The 21,813-nt window shown below is 57.9% G+C and overlaps 1 protein-coding gene across 6 annotated transcripts in view; it reads right to left on the bottom strand.

Moving 5' to 3' along the window:
* PIK3CD (phosphatidylinositol-4,5-bisphosphate 3-kinase catalytic subunit delta) overlaps nucleotides 1–21,813 on the bottom strand; it is a 47,334-nt gene that overhangs the window by 5,121 nt on the left and 20,400 nt on the right. For 5 of the 6 annotated variants that reach the window (XM_045859247.1, XM_045859251.1, XM_045859249.1 and 2 more), the window contains exons 2-11: nucleotides 21,361–21,481; nucleotides 7,585–7,757; nucleotides 4,426–4,654; nucleotides 4,083–4,312; nucleotides 3,513–3,692; nucleotides 3,013–3,162; nucleotides 2,453–2,542; nucleotides 1,177–1,398; nucleotides 481–577; nucleotides 261–391 (exon numbers count right to left, since the gene is read on the bottom strand). In XM_045859247.1, coding sequence (XP_045715203.1) covers nucleotides 261–391; nucleotides 481–577; nucleotides 1,177–1,398; nucleotides 2,453–2,542; nucleotides 3,013–3,162; nucleotides 3,513–3,692; nucleotides 4,083–4,312; nucleotides 4,426–4,654; nucleotides 7,585–7,725 — 1,470 coding nt within the window. In that variant the 5' untranslated portion in view covers nucleotides 7,726–7,757; nucleotides 21,361–21,481. The remainder of the gene's footprint in view (nucleotides 1–260; nucleotides 392–480; nucleotides 578–1,176; nucleotides 1,399–2,452; nucleotides 2,543–3,012; nucleotides 3,163–3,512; nucleotides 3,693–4,082; nucleotides 4,313–4,425; nucleotides 4,655–7,584; nucleotides 7,758–21,360; nucleotides 21,482–21,813) is intronic. The other variant, XM_045859252.1, reaches the window with a different exon arrangement.

The raw sequence follows: 21,813 nt of genomic DNA, 5'->3' as shown, positions 1-21,813 counted from the left end.
CTGTCTTTAGATACTGTCTGAGGTCTCCTGGGGGCAAAGTGGCCTCGGGGTGGGAACCACTGCGCTAGGGTGCAGGAGGGTTCCAGAGAGTCAGGGGAGCCTCCAAATGTGTGGGGTGGCCCAGCCCTCAGCCTGGGCAACGCCCAGGGCCCAGGTTCTGGGGAGCCCCAGAGGCAGGGTCAGGAGAGTTCACTGAATTCAGCCCCACAGCCTCTGAGCAGGGTGGGCCCGGACCCCAAGGGGGGAGGGGCCTCACCGACCTTGTCCAGGGCGGGGTAGTACACAGGGTAGGGGGCCACCTCCGGAAGACAGATGACGAGGGCCGCGGCGCTCTCGGTGTTGGGGTTGCTGCATACGGTCCCCGTGGGGTTCAGCAGCTCCCCTTTCTCATCTGGACGCAAGGACAGACGGGGTGAGCTGGGGACCGGCCCCCCATCAGGGAACCACCCTGCACCCCTCCCCCTCCCGGCCTGGGCCGACCTGGGACGGAGGGCCACATGTAGAGGCGATATTCGCCCGTCTTGAGCTGGTCCTTGTAGTCAAACAGGGTGAGGTTGGCCCAGGCGATGGGGCAGTCCTGGGGGAGCACATGGGCAGTCAGGGCGGGCGCCGGGCCTCCCCTTGCTCACCTGCCAGGTGGGCCCAGCCTCTAGGCCGGCTTCCCTGCGCGCGCTCAGGCTCCCTGGGAGGAGGCCGGCAAGTCAGCCCCCTCTTGGCTCCCTTCTTCTCCCCACTCCCAGCTTCTGGAGGAACCCCTAAACCAACCACCTCCACCCCAGAAAGCTGGCTGAGCTCAGCGACAGGGGCGTCAGCACAGCTCAGCGGCCAGTCACATCCTGGGGCCTGTGACTCAGGGCCCCACCACCGCTCCTTCCCGCCCGGCCAGCTGCTGACTCAGGCCGCCCTGCTGCTCGCGGGAGACAGACTCTGTCCACCCCCTGCAGCTGCCTGCCGGTTCCCACGAGGCCCACAGGCCTGCGCCAGTATCTGAATCGAGCCCAGGAACCCAGGACGGGCACACAGCAGGAGCAGTGGCTGGGTTGGGAGGGGTGCGAGGAGGGGGGTCTCAGGCTGAGCGGCCCCAGCCCCGGGGCTGCAGGAGGAGACCGGGCCCAGCAGGGAGCGCGTGGGCTCTGCAGGCCGGCCCCCCGCCGGCCTCCCAGCCGGCCCACCCACCGCCTTCTTGGACTTCTTCTTGGTGGAGCGGGCCTTCTTGGCCTTCTCGATCACGGCGTACAGCGCGAAGCAGAGGCGGGCCATGCGCGGCAGGTCGCAGACGTTGATGTCGAATTCCAGGCGCTGCTTCCACACGGGCTCCGAGCACACGCTCACCTCCGAGCTGGACACCGTCTTGCACAGCGTCTCGTTGCCGTGGAAGAGCCCGGCCTGCACCACCAGCTGGGGACGGTGCGGACGCGTCGGTGACAGGCGCCAGGGCCCCGGCCCCCTCTCCCCTCCCCCCTCCTGAGGCTCCCACCCATCTGAGGCCGGAATCTCCTCCCGAAATGTCCGCCCTCCGTGTGGGTCTGAATCCCATGTGCCACGTGGAGGGGGGAGGGACAGAAGAGGGATGGCCGGCTGCCTGCGTGGCCGTGGGCCCCGGGGGTGGGGGCAGCGAGAGGGAAAGGTGCCGTGGGCTGGGCGTGGGGGGCTGGTCTCGGCTCCCCAGTGGCTCTGTGGGACCCCAGGCTGTGATGCTTCCTGCTCTGGCCTCAGTTTCCCCAGCTGGGCTCAGGACCTCCAGGGGCCTTTCAAGCCTTCACACCCGGGGTCTCCCTCCACTGCTCAGAGTCCTCAGGGACTCTGGGCACTGGGCCCCGCCTCCCCCTGCTCTGCTGCAACAGAAAGCTGCCTGCACCCAGACCTCCACGAGTCCTCCGGGGGAGCCCAGACCTGCCTGCTCATGAAATCAGCCCAAACAACGGCTCCCCAGAGACCCAACCCCTGCGGACCTGGGTTTCACATCCTGCAGGCAGAACGGTGACACCGGCACCCAGCAGACGGGCCCAAGGACCGAGGGCTCGCCCCCCAGGGGTCCAGGCGCACACCCCCTGCACCCCACCCTGCCCCCTGGGAACCCCAGAAGGCCCCGAGCCCAACTAGAATGGCTCCTCTCCCAGCGCCCGTCACCTCCCTGACTGCGGTTTCCACATCCCGGGGCTGGGCCCGGCCCCACAATCTGCACCAAAGTCAAGTACCCAGAACTCGCCGGGCCCGGTTTCTACGAATCGGTCTCTCTGGCCCCCGACCTGCTCCCCTCCCCCCTTCCTGTTTTGAAGCAGCTCACAACCACCCTGGGCAGGGATGCTGGGTAATGTGGTCAGCCACATGCGTGTGACCCCCGCTGCTTCCTCTGCCATCCCTCCGAGGCCACAGCCACCTTGTTTGTGCAAAAAAACACCTGCCCACCCCCCACCCCCGCCCCCGCCAACCCCAGCCCGGGAACCCCTACCTTCATCCTCTCGTCGGCGTTCACTTTGCTGCCCTGAATCAGCTCAATGCAGAAGGGCTGCTCCAGCGACCACAGGGACGCCGACGAGGGCTGGGGGGTGCGGGGGGGGAGGAGAAGCAGGGCCTTGACGTGAGGGGGTCCAGGGGCCGGAGGGGCTCATGGGGGTGGGTGGGAGGGTTGTGGGTTTGTGGCGAGGCTCGGGTAGGTACCTATGGCCAACTCCATCCTTTACTGGAGAACCGAAAACCTGCCGTGCAGCTGGTCCAGGGGCCCCACCCTCCCTGAGCCCTGCAGGGCACAAGTTCTGCCTCAAGTGCAGGAAGCAGGGGGCCGGGCCTGGAGGCCGTCCCGGGAAGCTCACACGGGCCCCCACCCCAGCACATCCAGTCGTGTTGGCTGCCCACGCTGAAAGCCTCCACTCAACTCTGACCCACAAGGGGCATGCGACGAGGGGCCGCAGAACCCACCGCCAGCCCAGGGCGTCGCCCGCTAGGCTCCAGGGCTGGACGGCGGGCGGGAGGAAGGGACGGACAGGAGGGTAGGCGGGAGGCCCAGCTCACCTTCTTCATGGGAATGGGGGGCGGTTTGGTGCGCGGTTTCTGGACTTGGGGGGCGGGGTTGCTCTGCTCGTCCCGCATGGCGAGGATGGAGGAGGAGTGCACCATGGTCAGGTGAGGGGTCAGCCCGCGGTGCAGGCAGCTGCAGATGTACTGAGATGTGGGGGCGGAGTGAGTGGCCGACGGGCAGTCCCGGCCATTCCCCAGGGAGCCGGCTGGCTGGGGACGCCCCCTGCGGACCGCTGCCTCTCCCAGGCCTTCCTCGCCTCTCCTGCTGGCTCTTCCTGGCCTCGCCCACCTCCTGAAGACGGAGCCTTCCTTATGTTCACAGGGAGGGTCAGCCAGGCCGCAGCAAAAGGACACTCTTGCTGTGACCCCCCCCAAAGGCCGGACTCATCGGGTTCGAGAAGGCCAGGGAACCAGCTCCCCCAACCCTCCCCCAGGCCTGTGCGTGGGCTGTAGGGCACCCGGGAGCCCAGGGCCACTCAGCCCTCAGCCCTCACCTGGAACTGGCAGAGGGGGTAGCTGCCGTACAGGTACTCGTGCTTCCCGTTCACCTGCAGGGTGTAGTCCTCGGGCTGCTCCACCAGCGGCTGCCGGAACACCGTGGCCTTCTTCCGGAGGGCACAGGCCATCAGGGCCAGGGGCACGTCCTTGGTGGACACCTGGAAGGTGAAGCTCTCCTAGGGGGAGGGGGAGGGTCAGGCCTGTGCCCTGTGAAGGGACCGTGGAGTCCAAGGGCACGGGGGTGTGGCCTATTTGCCGTATCAGGCCCACCCTGCCCCTCGAACGTGAGCCCAGGAGGCCAGGGTCTGATACCGGCACAGGGCCGCGCCCAGGGCACATTTGGCGAATGAACGGACAAACCAATGACCACAGCCATGTTTCTGCCTCACCACACTTGCCGGGGGGGATGTTTGGCTGAGCCCCAGGGATGCATGGATACCCCACAAATGCCCTCTGATGCTACAGGGCAGAGAGTGAATTTGGGGGAGGGCTGGAGGGTGACTGGGGAGTTTCACAGGGGCAGCATCCCCCATGGACCTGCGGCCCCGGCAGGAGCCATGGCTCACCTCACTGCCCTCGAACTTGACGTTGACCAGCAGGGCCCGGTTGGGGACCCGCAGGGTGCCCGCCCCCCAGGTCCGCGCCGAGGGCTCTAGCTGCAGGGGGAAGCAGTACTGCAGCCAGGCCTCCCAGCCCAGCTGCTGCCGGCGGGCGGCCGCCTCCTCGCAGAACTGGCGCATCTTGGCTCGAAAGTCGTTCACTTCCGGGTCGCACAAAGAGTCAAACTCGTGCAGGCCTGAGAGGCAGGGAGGAGCTGGGTCAGCCTGGGGGGTCGGGTCAGGGGTCGGGCCCCGGGGGGGCGGGGAGGACAGGGCATCCTGGAGCCCAGGGCCCTCTCTGGCTGGGTACCTTTGCCGATGAGGAGGCTGATCTGGGAGTTGATGAGCTTCTTCACCCTGTCGCCCTCGCGGGCCACCAGGCGCAGGACCGGCAGGAAGGGCTGGATGTCACAGAGCCGCCGCTGCTCGTCCTCCAGCTCCTGCTGCTCCGCGGTCTGGTTGACGCAGGTGAACACGTAGGCCTCGGGGCCGCTGAGCATGTGGAAGAGCGGCTCATACTGGGCACGGTGCCACAGCGCCTGAGGGGGACAGCCACCGGTCAGCCCCTCCGGGGGGCGGGGGCCTCGGTCTGGGCGCCCCACCCAGCACGACCCCTACCAGAAGGCAATCATGGCAAGGTCCCAAGGCCACGGCCCTCTCCAGACCCCTGGGGCTCTGCCCACACGGGGCACCAGGAGTGCCCGTCACCGCCCTGCTGTGAAGGCCACCAGGTGTGCCCTCACACCTGGCACTGAGCGGCGGGCCCCAGTCTCCCCTATAGGTCATTCATTCTGACAAGCGGCCAGCCGGACACGACCCCCATCTCGGGGTTCATCACCCCGATTTGTAAATGCTGCAGCCAGTTCAGAAACATCTCAACACACTGAGGGGGACATAAAACCGCCTGCGGGCTGGGTGCCCTCCAGGCGCGGTGTCCCCAAGGATCACTGGGCAGCCACCCAACAGGCCAGCTTTTGTGCAACGGTGTCCACCGCCAGTCCCAGGGAGGGTGCACACAGGGAGAGAACGAACAGCCTGAGTTTTCACGCGGGGGCAGTGGGTGGGCAGCTACGGCCCACGGCGCAAACAGCCCGCGCAGGTGCGGGGCCCGGGTCTAGGGACCCCGGAGCCACAGAGATCTCCAGGCCGCATCAGCGAGAGGAGCACCACCGAAGCTGTGCAACAGCAGAGGCAATTCCGACCCATTTCACAAATCGGCAATAACGAACATATTAATTACACAGGTGGCAGTTCGGCAAAATGCCAGGTGACCGGGGGACAGCCACGCCCCCTCATTTACATATCGTCTCAGGAAGCCTCCGCGGCACAAGGCGGGGTCAGTAGTTGCAACAACAAGGGGCAAAACCTAGAATGCTGACTGGCTGCTGGCATACATAACCGAGGAAGGAACCGCAGGAGAACCAGGCTGGAGGGGAGACCGCGGGGACCCACGCGTTCTACGTTTGCGCCGTGTGCGAACCTGCATAACCCGCGTGGATAGCTCTGTAAGCGGACAGATAAGATCAACCTTAAAATGCTATTTACCTAAAGGTAACGACATGAAAAAGATGTCATCGTGCTAACTCTGAAATAAAAGGACATAAAAGCTCATAAACAGAATTTATCACCCCTAAAATAAATACTACACTGTACAAAAAAACAGAAAACAGCCAAAGCGCGAACTGCGGCCTTCTTGCACACCTGGGTCACCGATCATTATTTCTTCTACTTTTTCTTAGGTTGCCAAATTTCAATGTGTCCACATTACTTTTGAAATAGAAAAAAAAAAAAGTAAATGTACTTTTTAAAGAAATCTCCCAGGAAGGGAAGATTTAAAAAACCCACAAAACCTCACGGAAGCTCCATTGTTTCTCTCCTTTTTTTCCCCCTCCTCCTAAGAAAGACTTTTAAAATTCTGAACTAAAGCCTTGCGCGGTGGCGTGGACCATTACGTTTCACACACTGCAAGTGGAACAAGCCCGTCACGACCAAATACCATCCAGATGTCTAATCTCTTGACTCAGTCATTTCCCCTGAAAATTACTCAACAGTGTGGAGAGTGGGACCCATAGAATGGCTTTGGTCCAATCAAGATGAGCGTGAAGTCTACACACCCCAGTGGGGTCATGCATGTCAACTAGAATGCCCGTCAGTGGGCCGTGACACTTTGGTGCAAGAGGAAAATCACCTAAGTCAGAGCAGACACATCTGGCGAGGAGACGCACCTAAGGCACCTGCCCACGTGGCCAGCACAGCTGTGCCTGCAGAGCTCGGGACCACCCATACACAGGCTCCTGGCGCAACTGCGCACTCGGCCTCAAGGGGGCCAAGAATTTACCGAAAAGACCCAGAAGGGAGGAGTCCACCGCTTTCAAGGTACAACTGAGGCACATTCCAAACCACTGCTGAGACCGCGGAGCTCCACACGCCAGAGTGCCGCCCCGCACCACGCTGGTCTCCCTGGCAACGGCGGAAGGCTCTGCCCCACCGGACTGAGACCTCGTCCGCCCTGCTGCCCACCCGGCTCCAGAGAGCCTTCCTTGCAAGACACTTGACTGACAGCTCCCTTGACCACCGAGCCGTCTCCCGGACCTGCAGACCGAGACTCTGGGACTCGGGTTCGCTGCCCCCACCGATTGCTCTGTGTGTGTGTGTGTGTTATATTCTCTTAGGCGGTTAGAGTGTGAGCAGGATATGAATGTGTGCTGATGTTCTACTCTGAGTGGACCTGCATGCGATAAAAGATGAGTGACGAGCATAGTTCCTGTGTGCGCCTCTGGTCTATTCCTTGGGGCCGGGCTGCTCCGCAGGCAGCGAGGCGAGCAGCTGCCCGGCTGCCTTACAGGAAAGACCGCATCACGAACCAACGCTTGTGACATATGAAACCAAAAACTATCTCCGCAGACGTTGGCCAGGGCAAATGCTCCAAAGACGGAAAACCGGCAAAACTCTTCGGTGACGCGGATGGGGTGTGCTCACGACGAAAACGGAAGGCCACAGGGGACCCCACCCTGAGCTCGCACCTGCGTCTCGGGCACCATACGGGGAAGCTGAATTGGGAATGCCGGGCGGACTCTGACTACAAGGGTTTTTGCTTGTTGGTTGGTTTTTTAATTTTTTTAAAATTGCATTTTAGAGAGGAGAAAGGGCAACATCGATGTGAGAGAGAAACACAGGTCGGTCACCTTCTGCCTCCTGCAAGTGCCCCGTTGGGGAGCCGAGCACAGAACCTGCAACCCAGGCGTGTGCCCCGACTGGGAATCGAACCAGCGACCTTTCGGTTTGCAGGACGACATCCAACCAACTGAGCCATGCCAGCCAGCGCTAACTGCAAGTTTTTAAACAATTCTTGGATATTACTGACGGCGCTGAAAATGCGTATCCTGGGCTCTCAGATCTGAGAAACGGGGCGTGTGGGTGAAGGTCTGTCTGTCCGAGGTCCAAGCTCTAAGGACTAGTTTTAAGGTACCTTCTTGATGGTGCTGAGGTTGGCGTTTCGGGACACGGAGAAGTTCAGATAGACCCCCGTGGGCAGCAGGAAGTCAACCGCCACGTTCTGATTCTCCTCGCTGGTCCAGAATTCCATGGGGCAGTCCACCCCCGGGGGCATCCTGGTGCTTCAGTTCTCAGACACCGGTTGTCCTGAAAAGGGAGTGGAGGCAAAATGAGCCAGCGCAGGTGTGCGGGGCGAGTTCCCTGAAAGGACCCTTTGGAAACAGGGTGTCAGGACCTATGTCCTGCCTGGGGTAGCTTGTGGCTCCCGCTGCCCCAGGTCGCTGGCTCGGCGGAGTGGCCTGGCATCACAAGTGGTTACTCTGTCTGCAGCCCCCACAGCAGCGGCCCAAGTTCAAGACACCAGCAGACCCATTCCAGGTCACTTCCTCTCAGGTGCACACACATGTGGGAGACCTCTGCCACGGCCACCGACTGGCCAAGGAGCCAAACGGGAGGTCCTGTTCAGATACCCCAGGACCGAAGAAGCACCCAAGGCTACAGTGCTTTGAAACTTTCTAACCAGAAACCAGGTGGCCTAAAATTGGCTTTGAAGGGCATCAAACAATTTGTTGAAACATCTCGGTCATACCAACCACCCCACTCGCCCCATCTTAGCCACTCCCCAGTAAGTAACAAAGTGTTACAGACACAGTTAAAGGTCCCCCAGTGTCCACCCACCCCAACTGCAGGTTACCACCACCTGCATTCTGGTTGTTTATTATATCCACTGATTTTTAAAAAAAATCCTTACCCAAAGAGATGCTTATTGATTTGAGAGAGAGACAAACACTGATGTGAGAGAGAAACATTAATCGGTTGCCTCCTGCATGCACCCCGACCGGGGATCGAACCCACAACCTACGTGTGTGCCTTGACCGGTTATTAAAGCCTCGACCTTCTGGCTTACCTGCCACCTTTTGGTGTACAGGACGATGCTCCCCAACCCACCGAGCCCCCTGGCCAGGGCTCCACCAATGTTTTCATACTTGCATGCTACTAATATGTATCCACAAACAATTCCTACTATTGTTGCATGCTTTAAAACTTTGTATGAATAGTGAGTCTTCTGCAACTTGTTTACCTCCTTTAGATTTATCCACTGTGACATGTGTAGCTCTAGTTCATTCACTTTAACTGTTGTGGTATTTTGCTGTGGAAATAAACCACAATTAATTTGCCCCTTGTTGATGAACCTTAAGGCCGGTTCCCACTCTGTCTGGTTATTACAGTGCTACAATGTATATCCTTGCTCACGTCTCCTTGTGTGCAAATGACAGTCCCGGATGACTGTTCTCCAAGAGAAATACAATGTGAACCTCGTGTGGAATGTCAAAGTTACCAGTAGCCACACTAAAAAAAGACACAGACAAAATTAACATATTTGATTTAACCTACTATGTCCAAAATACAGTCATTTTGATGTTATCAATATAGAAAAATTATTAAGGAGATATTTCCTACTCTTGTTTTCTGCTACTATTTTGAAGTCTTCTGTGTATTCCACAATTCAGACAATCGATTTTCGTCTCTCTGTGGATTTAATACAGCTGCCGGGTGCAAAAGTGGGCTCAGAGATGCAAGTTGTCCCAAAGACACTTCCAAAAGTTTTCAAATAAATGAATTCGATTCTTACATTTCAACGAATTACATTTAAATAAAAATGTTTAAAAGTTCCATTCCTTACTCCTCCACTCCCAAGTTAGGTGCTCCTGAGCGAGATGTGGCTGCCCAGCCGGCTGGCTGGCCAGCGGCCACTGGGGGTGGAGCTGTCCGGTCGGAGGTAGAACCTGTGGCAGGTGCAACTGCAGCATCAGCTTCGCCGAAGGAAAGCGGTGGCGCCTGTTAGCAAGAGCAGCCCTCAGTCCTCTCTCGCCAACACTTGGAATTGTCAGACTCACTCGTTTATGCCAACCGGCCAGGCGTCTGGTGCTCTTGTTATTTTAATTGGCATTTCCCTGCTTTTCCATAAAAGGTTTGTTTTCTCCAAAGAGCCTGCTTATAAACTTTGCTCGTTTTTCTGTGGAGTTATTTATCTTTTTCTTATTACCTTATAGAGTTACTTTGTAGACTCCAAATTGAATTATTTTGTTGAATAAATGAGTTGCAAATGTCTCCTAGTTCCAGTCAGCTTTTCACTTGTTGATAGTGGGTTTTTTTGATGAGTAGAAGTTTTTACTGTTGATGCAGCAAATGTATCATCATTTTCCTTTATGTTTTAGGATTTTTACTCTTTTTTTTAATACTCACCCAAGGACATGTTTTCATTGCTTTTACAGAAAGAGGAAGGAGGGGGAGGGGGGAGAGAGAGAGAGACAAACATCAATGCGAGAGAGAAATGTTGATTGGTTGCCTTCTCATACGTGCCCCGACCAAGGATTGAACCTGCGACCTGGGTATGTGCCCTGACTGGGAATCAAATCTACATACGACCTTTTGGTCTATGAGACGATGTTCCAACCAACTGAGCCACAGCAGCCAGGGCTGATTTTTATCCTTTAGAAAAAGACTTCCCTAACCTAAAATACTTCCCTCACATCCTTCTAGATTTAAAGGACTCTTAAAAACAGTTGAAAGAAAATGCTGAGTGGGAGACAGACACCCCAGTGTCGGATGGGCCACGCCTCGCCCCGGGCTGCACGCAGAGCTGCCGGGAGCCGCCTGGCGCACACACCACCCGCCGCTACCCTGACACCACCGGCGAGATCCCCGTCCCCTGATTGTAAAACCACATCCTACTTCGGGTTCCTCTTTCTCAGAATGGCCAGGCCAAAGGCTTTCTTTCGATTCAAGATGTCGGGGCTCATCGGGAACCCTGGAGAACCCACTTACAATCCTGCCTGTGCTTTGGCTGAGCTCAGGAAGTCAGGGGCGCCCCTCACTCCCCTGCCCCCCAGTGCCACGGAAATGCAGCCTTCAGCCACTCGTGTCCATCTGGAGTGCAGGGAAGCACTGGGACGGAAGAAACCTGTTCCTAAGTCAGGGGAAGAGACTCAGGACAGTGTGGGCGGCCCATAATCAAATGCCAGACATGGGACAGGAGAAAGTGGGAACTCCTCCCCTCTGCGGGGGCCCAGGACCCAGGGTGCAGCCGCTGACAAGCCCCCAACTGCCCATGAAGTCCAGGCTTGTTGCCCTGCAGTGTGCCTGGGGCCCCGAGGCCGGCTAATCCAGGGGCTTTGGAGCTGCTCCAAGAATGCAAACGGACACAGCCACTCTGGGGAACTGTTTGACAGCACCAGCTATGTCCTGTGACCCAGCAATTCCCTCCCGGGGATACACCTAACAGACACACAAACACAAGTATCAAAATCAAGTCCAAGAGTGTCTGCAGGACCTCTGTTTATCACGGCCCACACTGGAAGCATCCCAAACGCACATCAGCCGTCAAATGGAAAAATAAATCGTATCCACTCCCAGTGGAATGTTACAGAGCAATAAGAATGATCTACAAATACACCCGCCAGTATAAATGAATCTGACAAACACAAAGCTGAGCACAAGAAGTCAGGCACAGAAGAATACGTGCTCTTGATTTCAATTACACAGAGAGCAGGCTCGGGCGGGACTCAGTCTATGCTAGCGGAAGGGATGGGGCTCACCCCCAGGGGAGAGCAGTCACCCCGGAGGAAAGGGGCTTGAGGGACTTCTGGGCACTGGGAATTGTGGCTTTCTCCATCTGGAAGCTGGGGACTTTTCCCCCAACTCAACACATCCTCAGCCCACGTGGTTCAGATGAGTTGACTTCACTCCTGGGCTGAGACCCAGGCCCAGCCAATCAGAGCCCTGAATTGCCCCCAGGTGTGGGGATTGGCCTGCAGGTGGGAATGGCATTCAGGCCCAGCCAATCATCGTGTGTCATCTTTACAGAGATTCCAGGAGATGCATGTGAATGTCCAATCAGTACAATGGGTTTTGACATCTGGACTTCCTCCTGGGGTAGCAGAAAACGTAGACTAACAACCTGGAGCCGCCGGTGACCATCGGCTGCCCTTAGGGGAGGGGCCTGAGAGGAGACCAGCGTGAAGGGAAGCAGAGTTCAGCGTGGAGAGCACAGCGGGCCCTGAGGACGGTCTTGGGCTCCCTGGACCCAGCCACGCCTGAAGCCAGACTCTATCCCTGGACTTGTCAGTTCTGTCAGCCAATAAATGCCCCTGCTTTTTTTCCTTTTTAACTTAGAGCAGTTTGAGTTGGGTTTTTCATCGCCTATCGCTGGAATGATCTGTTTCCACTAATGCAACAACACGTTCCATTTCGGGAAGCTTCGTGTGTTTAGAAAGTTCTTTCCCTGGCCATGGCCCTGCCTCCAGGAGCCACCCCTGTCCTTTGTGCTGCCTTTGAGACACACGGGTCGTCCTCTGATGGCTCTCTGCTGGACAGTGGGCCCCCTGGGACCTCTGACTGTTCTCCCCACCACGTGGTTTTTACACTCTTCTTGCCAAAGTCCAGTACTCTGAGCTAACAAGATGCTCCAGATGGCGTCTGACAGGCCGGCTGCAGAGGAATGTTCTGGGCACCACGCTCCCATTTGCTCAGCCTAAAAGGGTGTCAGGCTCCCCCGCCGCACCCCCAGAAAGTTTTCTGGGGGCCGTATCACTGAGCTTGCTGGCTGCCAACACTCTCGACATTTCTCAGAGTAAGCCAGGTCCTCCCAGCCTGTATGGAAACACAGCTCCTGAATCTGAGGAGACGTCTGGCGGCACATGGCACGTTTTACTCTTGCTCATTCCACCTCCTGAAATAATCGCCGCTCCTTCATTACTGCATTGGCTATTCTATACGCATCATGCATCTGAGATATATTGGTTTATCCAACGGGCATTTATTAAGCGGCGGGAATCGGGAGTGGAGACACACAGGGACATGGGAGGGAAGGATAAGCACGCAGTAACGTGACACAGCGGCTGCTCCAGGAGCACTGGGTGGGGACGGGAGGGTGTGGATGAGATGGCTCGAGGAGGCCGGCAGCGCCAAGTCCCGCAGGGCCTTCAGAACAGGGGAGATGCCCGGGTTGCACGGTAACGGTGAAGGGTAGCCCTGGAGGTAAGCTGTAGGTGGGGAGTCCTGGGACCCAGTTTTGTCTGAACCGGTGCTGCGGGCTGCGTGTGGGAGGCCTGTGGAGAGGCCGCACGAAGCACGGCACGGGGCGGGGAGGCGTGCGGCCCCAATGGAGCGGCGGCCTTGGGACTGGAGAGGGGAGTCCAGCTACACCTAGGAGCTTGGGCGGATCAGAGAGGGGACAGGAAGGAGGAGGTAATGGCGACAGCCAGGTTTGGGCTAGGGAGATTGGGTGGGGGGTGGGAAGTTCCTGAAGTGGGAAAGTAAAAGGGAGAGACAGATTTTGGAGGCAATAAAACAGCAAGAGCCGCCTTTTGGACACACTGAACCTGAGCTGCTTATGGAACACCCCGGTGAAGACAGCCAAGGGTAAGGTCCCCGGTTCGGAGCTCAGGGGAGAGGTCCTTGGGGTCACAGACATAATTTGGGGTCAGTGGGTGACACACAGATGTGGGTCCATGGGGACAGATGAGACGGCCTGGAGACAGAGGGCAAGAAAGGGCCGGGACCACCCCCAAGGCGCTGGGGGTCAGGCGAAGGTGAACCGTGAGTAATCGACCCTTCCTCGCTCTGAGTCGTCCAGAATCCGGACGCAGGGGTCGTCTGTCCGCACCTGAACCGTCAATAAAATATCAAAAGGAAACCGGCAGGAAGGAGCCCAGTTCCTTTCACCTTCCACTTCCGGCAGCACAATGCGCCGAAACAGCCGTGCGACGGCGGAGCAGCACCGGCTGCGGGTCCCCGTCCCAGGACTCGCCATCCCCGTGCAAGCTGCTCTCAGTTAGACACATTTTCTGCGGCCCGAGGCTGAAGCCCAGGGTCTCCAGCTGAGCATGGGCTGAGGGGCCTGACCTGAGTCCGGAGCAGCCAGCAGGTTCCTCCAGATCTCCCAGAAGCACCTGGGCCTCCGCCGCCCTCCCCGCCAGCAGCCCCAGGGGCCTGGGTGTATTTCTGAGGCAGAGGCTGCCGTAGCCCTGAGTCACACGCACGCCCCTCCGCTGGGAACGAGGTTGCAGCCCACGTGCAGTCCCCTGGGCGGGCGGACCTGCTGGCCGCCGGCTTGTCCGAAGCTCAGAACTGCGTAAAAAAATTCCTTTCATTCCTTTGGAAACTCCGAGGGCCTGGGGCTCTGCGCGGGCGTCTCCCGAGTCCAGCGGCAAACGTGGCTGATGACACCGGCACCAGGCGCCACTGGCCAGCGTTTGTCTACGCAGAGACGGGCTTTCCGGTGCCCCAGTCACATGTCCTGGGGAACGGCTTCCCAAGGGAACTCGTGAGTCACACCCTCGGCAGGCTCCGAGCAGGAGCGGCGGCAGGGAGAGGGGAAGTGCGTCCTGTTGATTTCCCTGAGGGTTTCTGCGGCAAACCCCGCCACGTGCTTCCAGAAGTTACTCCAGAGCTAGAGTGTAAAGCCCCCCCCCCCCCCGGCCCCGCACTGCCCCCTCCAGCTTTCTTACGAATGTCTGTAGAGAGATGCTCATTAGTCCTGGGACAACACGCCTGCCCAGCACCTGAAAGTGACAACTCCAAAAGCCCAAGAGAAGGAGCCTCAGAAACTTCTAGAAGGGGGCCACACACGTAGTCCAGGTATGTACCCATCCGCCCAGACCGGGAGGACACAAGACCAGCAGCCACTGTGACAAGGCACAGGGACCCTGGTGCTGCTTGGGCCCCCAGACCTGGGTTTATTTTCAGGTGCTTCTCAGCCTCAAAAAGTCCTTCCAATCAAGCACTGTGTCCCGGGCAGCCTCCCACGGAGAACGCAGTGGACTGCCCCCCCGATGGCCCGACTTACGTGGGAACAGGATCCAAGTGGGGGCCTCAGAAACGGAGTCGAAGGCCCTTTGCCAGAGCGCCCACTTCCCAGCGGGGCTCCTGCACCTGCACCCCCCGAGGAGCGTTCTAGAAACCAACCCGCTGCTCTGGCGGCCAGGAGAAGCCCAGAGACCCTGCAACCCCCGGAGCCCCCTGGAGACCTCGGGGGTAGAACGTAATGGGGGGCGGTCCCTGGTGGTCCCAGAAGGCTGCAGCCCTGAGTCCTGGCCGTTCGCGCCTCCGTCCACGCGGCGAACACCGACTTGAGTGTCGGGAAGTGTGCCGGCCCCATCCCTGCGCTCCCGGAGTCTCGAGTCCGGCGGGGGTTTTCAGGCAGCGGGAAAGGACGACGGACACACAGGGCGATTTCGGAGAGTAAAAGGGCGGGGGTGTGAGAACAGCCAGCTGGCAGGGAGGGCCCCCTCCCGCCCACCAGTCACGCAAGGGCCCCCCCCCCCGGGGGGAGATCGCCTTGCAGCCAGGCCCCCGTGAGGAGCAGGATCCCGAGCAGTGCTCCAACTCAGGGTTCCAGGCGGCGGGAGTGGGAAGTGCAAAGGCCCTGAGAGCAGGGAGGGGGAATCAAGGCCCCGCAGGGGAGCTGGCTGGGGGCGGGGGGGGGGGGCGGCCAGGAGGTCACAGGGAGGGGCAGCGTCACAGGGAGGCCAGGTGTTGCTGTCACTGAGGTGGGAAGTCCCCGGGGCGTGTTCAGCAGGAGGTGGACACAGCCTGACCTTGCACTGGACACAGAAGATACCCCCACTGCGGTGCAGAAAATGGAAGGGAGGGCGGCAAGAGTGGAAGCGGGAGAGGCTCTCAGCCAGGGCCCCAGGTGAGGGCCCCAGGTGAGGCCAGATTGCTGGGGGACACTCGGGGCCCTCCGGGCCCCCAAACGCCCCAGTCCTCGCTTTCACCAAGGACCGGGCATCCCAGACCTCGGGCCTGGAAGTCTCCTGCCCTCAAGGGCCTTCCTGACGAAGAGCTGACGCTACACACCAGGAGGAGAGGTGAGCGGTCCCGGGTCCCCAGCAGGTAGGGTGTTCAGACAGACGTGCCGCTCTCCCCAAACACAAGAGCGTTCATGGGAGCCGCGGCCGTGGGGCTCTCGGAGAGACCTGACGGACAGCTTCCTGCCTCCCTGGCGGCCTTCGGGGTCCTCGGGGCAGAGAGCTGTCTCTGCAGCAGCCGTGTGAGCCACAGCGCAAGGGGGGCCCCACAAATAAACCCAGCGCAGCCACCCCTCCGCCGTCCGGTGGTGGTCAGTTGGGGGTGGGGACATGTGTCCAAAAAAGGAATGGGAAGGGACTGCCCAGAAGCCGGGCCAGGCAGGTGGGACATCCCAGAGACCAAGGATTCCAGGACTAGGCTGGAAGGGCGTGTCGGGAGGGCTGCGGCGCCCCGACCTCCTGCTGCAGGAGAGGGCCGGTCGGGCCGGGGAGCCAAGGGCAAGGACATGGGCAAGTGCCGGAGCCGTCGGCTGGCCTCTCCGCTACCCACGCCTGCCTCCCTGTTGGCTTTTCAAACTTCTTCCTTCTTTTCATGCCTTTTACTCTCCCCCACTTTAGATGTGTCTCTCCAGGCCACAGTTTTCAATAGGACGGTAACTGTTTTTTTGTTTTCTCATTTAAAGGATGGTAACTTTTAGTTTGAATATTTAAAAAGGAAAAAGGATCTCCAGTGGGGGGACGGAGACAGATGTCAGAGGTGAGAGGTCAGAGGTGACAGTCGTCAGAGGTGAGAGGTGTGGGTCTCTGGAAAGTCCGTTCTCTGGCGGCGGGGGGCTCTGACTGCGGCTGCTCTCAGGAACGGCGGGCCGACCACCCCGCCCAAACATCTGCCCCGGCTCTTCCCCCCCCCCGCCCCCGATGTTCAGTTCGTGGCCCACCCGAGCGGAGCCCCGGGCACGACACGTCAAAATCCATAGCGAAACCCGTGGTCTCACGTCTGCTAATTTGGGGAATAAGAAGCAGTCACAAAGAAGCAATTCAAAATTTTTAAAAAACTGCTCCATGCACCCCGATATTCAATGCGGTATTGTCTGTGAAACGGATAAACCCAAAACAGTAAGGAAACGGCCGAGTCTGTGAGCACACACAGTAACTGCCACCCAAGGACATTTTTTTCCCCGGTTGCTTTTACAGGGAGAGGGAGGGAGCGAGCGACACACCGATCCAGTGCCAGGACAGGGGATCGAACCCACAACCCTTCGGTTATGAGGGGACGCACTGAGCCGCACCGGCCAGGGCTGACCACACGTTAACGTAGAGTGAACGTGGTCACTACACGGACACCCGTGCGCACTGCACGGCACTGCAAACACTCCCGCGTGGAACGACACCAACACGCACGGACACTGTCACGGCAACATGTCTGTGGGCCACACACTTCGGGAAGTATGGAGGAAACGGAAACGGCGGTACCATGGGTGACACAACAAGGACTTTTAACCTTTCCTGTCTATGGAAGTTATACAACAAGACTGACTTTTAAAATTACTTAAAACTGCCCTGGCTGGCGTAGCTCAGTGGATTGAGCGCGGGCTGAGAACCAAAGTGTTGCAGGTTCGATTCCCAGTCAGGGCACATGCCTGGGTTGCAGGCCACGGTCCCCAGCAACCGCACATTGATGTTTCTCTCTCTCTCCCTCTATCTCCCTCCCTTCCCTCTCTGAAAATAAATAAATTAAAAAAAAATTACTTAAAACTAAAATACTTGCAGTGGGGAAAAAAAGGCTCCTTGACTGCCTCCATAGGCAAATACACTACCCTCAATTTTAGTTGTTTCTTTGGATATTTATCTCTACATTTCTAAATGACAGGTTTATACTGACATTTCTGGAGTTTCAGCTTCGAACGTCTTACCTGTTAGGAGGTGAGCCCGGGCCTCCTGACATCTATACACACACCCTCTCCCCCAGCTTCTGGGTACATTAATGGGATCGGTTTTCGTTAACCAAACGCCAGCGCTTTCATGATTACGACTATGTAAATATTGCTCAAAGCTAGGCCACATGCGATATTGTGATTTTCTTTCTCTTCTTGTTCAACTTCGTTACTCCTATAGTTACTAGTTGCCTCACTTTTCATTTTCTTTGTTCTCTGTGTCCGGATGCCTAAGTCCTCCCCAAACTCTCCTCAGAACGCAGCAGATACGGTAGATAACCTGCCAGCTCCATTTTTTTTTCCTCAAAGCTACTCCCCCAGGGTCCTCGATCATCCCCCTCCGAGCGGGGCTGCTTGCTCTCGGACCAGCCCCGCGGCTACGGTCTCGGGACATCCCTCCGCCGTCTGTCCTTCCACCATCTCCCCACCCGGCAGGTGCTTGGCTGCGAACAGAGAGGCCGCCTCTCACTGGTCAAGCAGGAAGGAGCTGGCGGAGTATGATACTTGCTGCACTGTGGGGAGTTCCTAGGTCTGTTGGAGAGTTCGAGGAAGGATTAGTGATTGTCCCTTGAAAACAAAGCAAATAAAAAGCTGAGGCAACTGTCAAGTCCGGGAAAAGCAGAAAGTTGGACAAGAAAGGAAATACAACCGTGGTCACTGTGGGGCCCGCACACGGCACATCTGATGGCGAGACGGCTTCTGCTGCCGCTTGGTACCGGGTGTCGGTCCGTGCCCCTGCCGCTTCTGTGCCCAGGACTTGACCTTGCAGCCCATCACTGCCGCACGGGTACAGTCCGTCATCACCCCTCCCTCCTCCGCCGAAAACATGGCATCGGTGCATCTCACAAATGGAGCCCAAGTCCCAGGTCCCGGCTACCGGGGAGACTCGGATGTGAAACATTTTCAGTTCCTCTGGTGGGTGGGGTAGGCGTGTGTTCCTTTTCTCTCCCCGCTCCCGAGACTCAAGGGAAAGGAACCACTGAAATACAGAACACCGTGTGGCAGCCCAGCCCAGCGAGAGAACAAGGGACAATCGCGCATTGTACTCCTCGTTCCTCTTTCTTGGTTTACCTTCTCGTTTCAGGGGAGCACGCCCTCCCAGGATCTTCCTTGAAAAGGGATACAAAGAAAGGAGGGTAGGTCTTGAAAAGTCATGTCTAAAAAAAAAAAAATATCTTTATTCTATGCTTTTGCTTGAGTGACCAGTACAGCATGCTGAGTTGGGGACTGAGTTCCCGTGGAAACTGGGGTGCGGCTCCGCTGGCCTGCGGCCTCGGGCGCTGGGCTCACAGGGTCCGGTGTGTCCTGTTCTCTGGTCTCCTACACGCGGCCCCTCTGCTGGCTCTTTGTAACTTTTCTCTATCTCTGGAGGGTGGAAAGTTCACGATGAGGTCCCGCAGTACATCTCCTTCTCGTACGTGGTGTTTCTTTCACTACTCACTGCGCTGAGGACTCAGAGGCGCTTCCTGTGGGGACTCCTTCTGTTCCGGGGTTTTCTCCTGCAGTTTCTTCGCTAACTTCCCCTCCTCCACGTCTTTCCCTACTTCTTCTTGAGCCCCTACAAGATGGATATTGGGCCTCCCAAAGCGATTCTCTAATTTTCTTATCTTTTCTAGAGATTTGTTTTTCAATCTTCCGGCTCTCTCCTCTTGAAATTTTTTACTATTAACATCATAGTTTTATATCTAAGAGCTTATTCCTGTTTTATGAATATTTCTTTTTAAAAACAATGAAGCCACATTGATGAGTTCTGGCCCCTTTTTTCTGCTGTTTGGGTTTCTGTTGCTCCCGGTGGAGGTGAGGCCCCCGTCCCCGTGTGCAGACCTGCCGCTGCCCACGCAGACTGATGCGCCGGGCACTCAGCGCTGTCTGGGCACAGGTAGGGCTTGCTGCTACCAGGTGTCACTGTGAAGTGACAAAGTAGCAATGTAGCTTTTCCACAGGGTCCCCCCTCAATCAATGGGAGCATCCGAGGGTCATTTTTCTCATGAGGTCAATTTTCTCAGAAAGAAGTTCAAGGCCCGGCCTGGAGGGTGGGGGTCCTAAGTCAGGCTGCCACGTTCTAGGTGCACCCCCGCCCCCCCCAGGGAAAGGGTGCCTCTGCTCGGTGTGCCAGCTAGTACGGAGTCCCCCTGTCCTCAGTCCAGTGCCTCCTCCCAGCGTCCCCTGCCCCGGGCTGGCCCTGGGCGGCTCTGGTCCAAGGCGCCTGCAGGAAACCCAGCGTCTCCTGCTGGGGTGCAGCCGGGGGCCCCCTGGCTCCGAGGACTCAGGAAGGATCTGTCGTTCTAACACACTCTTTCGACCAGTCTTCCCGCCACCCTCTACCCCAGCGTCACCAAGACCCGTGGTAGCCCCTAGTTCTTGTGCCTGGGTGGGGGGTGGTCCTGTGGACACATCAGCCTGCTTTGCCCACTGCGTGGGACCCTCGGTGCCCTGCTGGGCTTCTCTCTCCCCCACCTGTTTTCTACCTTTCAGCGTCTCTTGCTCATACCCCTCCTCCCCTCTCATCCTTTCCGTTTTCTTAAGGATTGATCCCTTTCCTCTCATTTGAGTGGGCTTTTGAAACAGAGCAGAAACAAACATATCACTCAACCAGTTATGCTGACGTGGAGGTCCGTAATAATCTCTAACGATAAATGAAAATCAGGGGTCCAAAGACGATACACACAGAAGACTCTCTGGTGGGGGGCGGGGAGGGTACTCCCACCATTCCCACAAGGAAACAACAGCGGGGGCGGGGGATGGAATTACAGGAGAGTGACGCTTGCCATTGCTTTTCGCACTTTGCAAATTTTAACAGTGACTAGGGATTTTTACACATAAAACCATGCGAGGGTTAAAATAATGACGAGCAGACATCTCCTGAACCAAGAATCAGGACGGTGGAAACAAGTGTGTAGAAGAAACTCTAATCACCACAACACGAGCCGCCGCCTGGCCTCTGAGGCTCCAGGGCCTGGGCTGGTGAGAAAGCACCCGAGGCCCCCAGAGGGGGGCGGGGCTGGGAGAGGGCTGGGGACACGGAGTGCACGCCAGAGCCTCCGCGTGTGCCGCGACGGCTGTCTGCCTTCACCTGCCCTGGGGGTCAGCACTCTGCTGACTATTTTGATCTTTTAGGAGAGATCCACACGTCACAAAAAAGCCTGGGAAGTACCAATGAAGATCTAGAGAAAACAGGGTTGACGGGGTTGGGGGGGGCCTCCCAGGATGACCCCGCGCTATCACCCCAACCCTTTCCATCCTGAAATGACAGTGGCTGTTCAAGGGTCCGGGTAAGGAGGAAGTGGGCCGTGTGCCCACAGAAGACAGATGTGCCCACAGAGCTTGCAAAGGGGGCCGCCGGCCCAAGGACCCGGGGGGCTTAGCCAGGTACAGACCCGGGTGCTACCACGGGCCGGAGAGGGGAGCTGAGCCGATGGCCAGCCAATGTCAGCATCTGACCTCAGTTTCTTCATTCGCACAATGAAAGGGATTGCATTCATCTCCCAGGCTAACGTTCCAGAAGCTCCGAGGAACATTCTCTTACTGATACAGGGCCTGCCAAATCTCCGGAGAAACAGAGCGTCCCCAGTGAGGACTCCTCGAGAAGTAGCGATGCCGAGTTATCAAAATCCAACCCACTTCCTCCGGGAGAATGTTTGACTTTTCCTCTCCCCAACCAGGCCCGCCCGGCTCCACCACAACCAGAGCAAGGGAAACACCAGACGTTGCAGCTTCAGAATGGGCTCCAGGGCTCCCAGGAGCACAGCCGGCCCTTCCCTTCCCGAGCAGCGCACCCCTCCTGTGGGAAGCTGGCTGAGGTCTAGTTCACTTCCCGCTCCCAGGCTCCCGGCCCAAATCTGGGTCAGTCTCTTCCTTCCGGCTCCAGTCCTACGGAGAGGCCCTGCTCTGGCCGACTGGTCAGGGAGGGCAGGGGAATCTACCTTCAGATTTCAGCCTATCTACAAAACGACATCTCTCTCCTCCCGGCAACCCCCCCCCGGTCTCCTTCGCCCAGCCTACCTCTCTGGAACGGTCCAAGAAAGACCAGCAGCAACGGCCCCTCCACCTGGCAGATTAAAGATGCTTTGGAATCAGCGAGCGTCATTCCGCCCTTGCTTGACTCTGAGAGCTCCTTATCTGTCTGGAAAAAAGAAAGAAAGAAAGAAAAAAAAAAAAAGAGTCTCAGAAACCTTCTGTGCATTCTCTTACAGAACTCTAGCTTAAAAGCAACCCTTTCGCCCAGGCTCCCCTTTTGCAAACCAATCGCATTCTGCCAGATGGGCCCGGTACACCCTCTGTGGCCAGGCGGCCCGGCTCCCTTTGGTGGTGCTGAAGCAGACCGCAGGGGCGCCTCCAGGCCCCAGACAGGAACGTATATGCACGCGGATGACTCAGATCATTTTTTGAGATGTTTGTTGGTTTTGTTTGTGTTTTTTTTTTTTAAAGCAAAGTAAGTGATTGGAGCCAAGCTCC

Source organism: Phyllostomus hastatus, unplaced genomic scaffold (assembly GCF_019186645.2).
Source record: "Phyllostomus hastatus isolate PE091 unplaced genomic scaffold, TTU_PhHast_1.1 phas_scaffold_182, whole genome shotgun sequence".
Lineage (NCBI taxonomy): Eukaryota > Metazoa > Chordata > Mammalia > Chiroptera > Phyllostomidae > Phyllostomus > Phyllostomus hastatus.
Note: the sequence above shows the minus strand (reverse complement) of the source record. Positions and strands in the feature narration are given on the sequence as shown.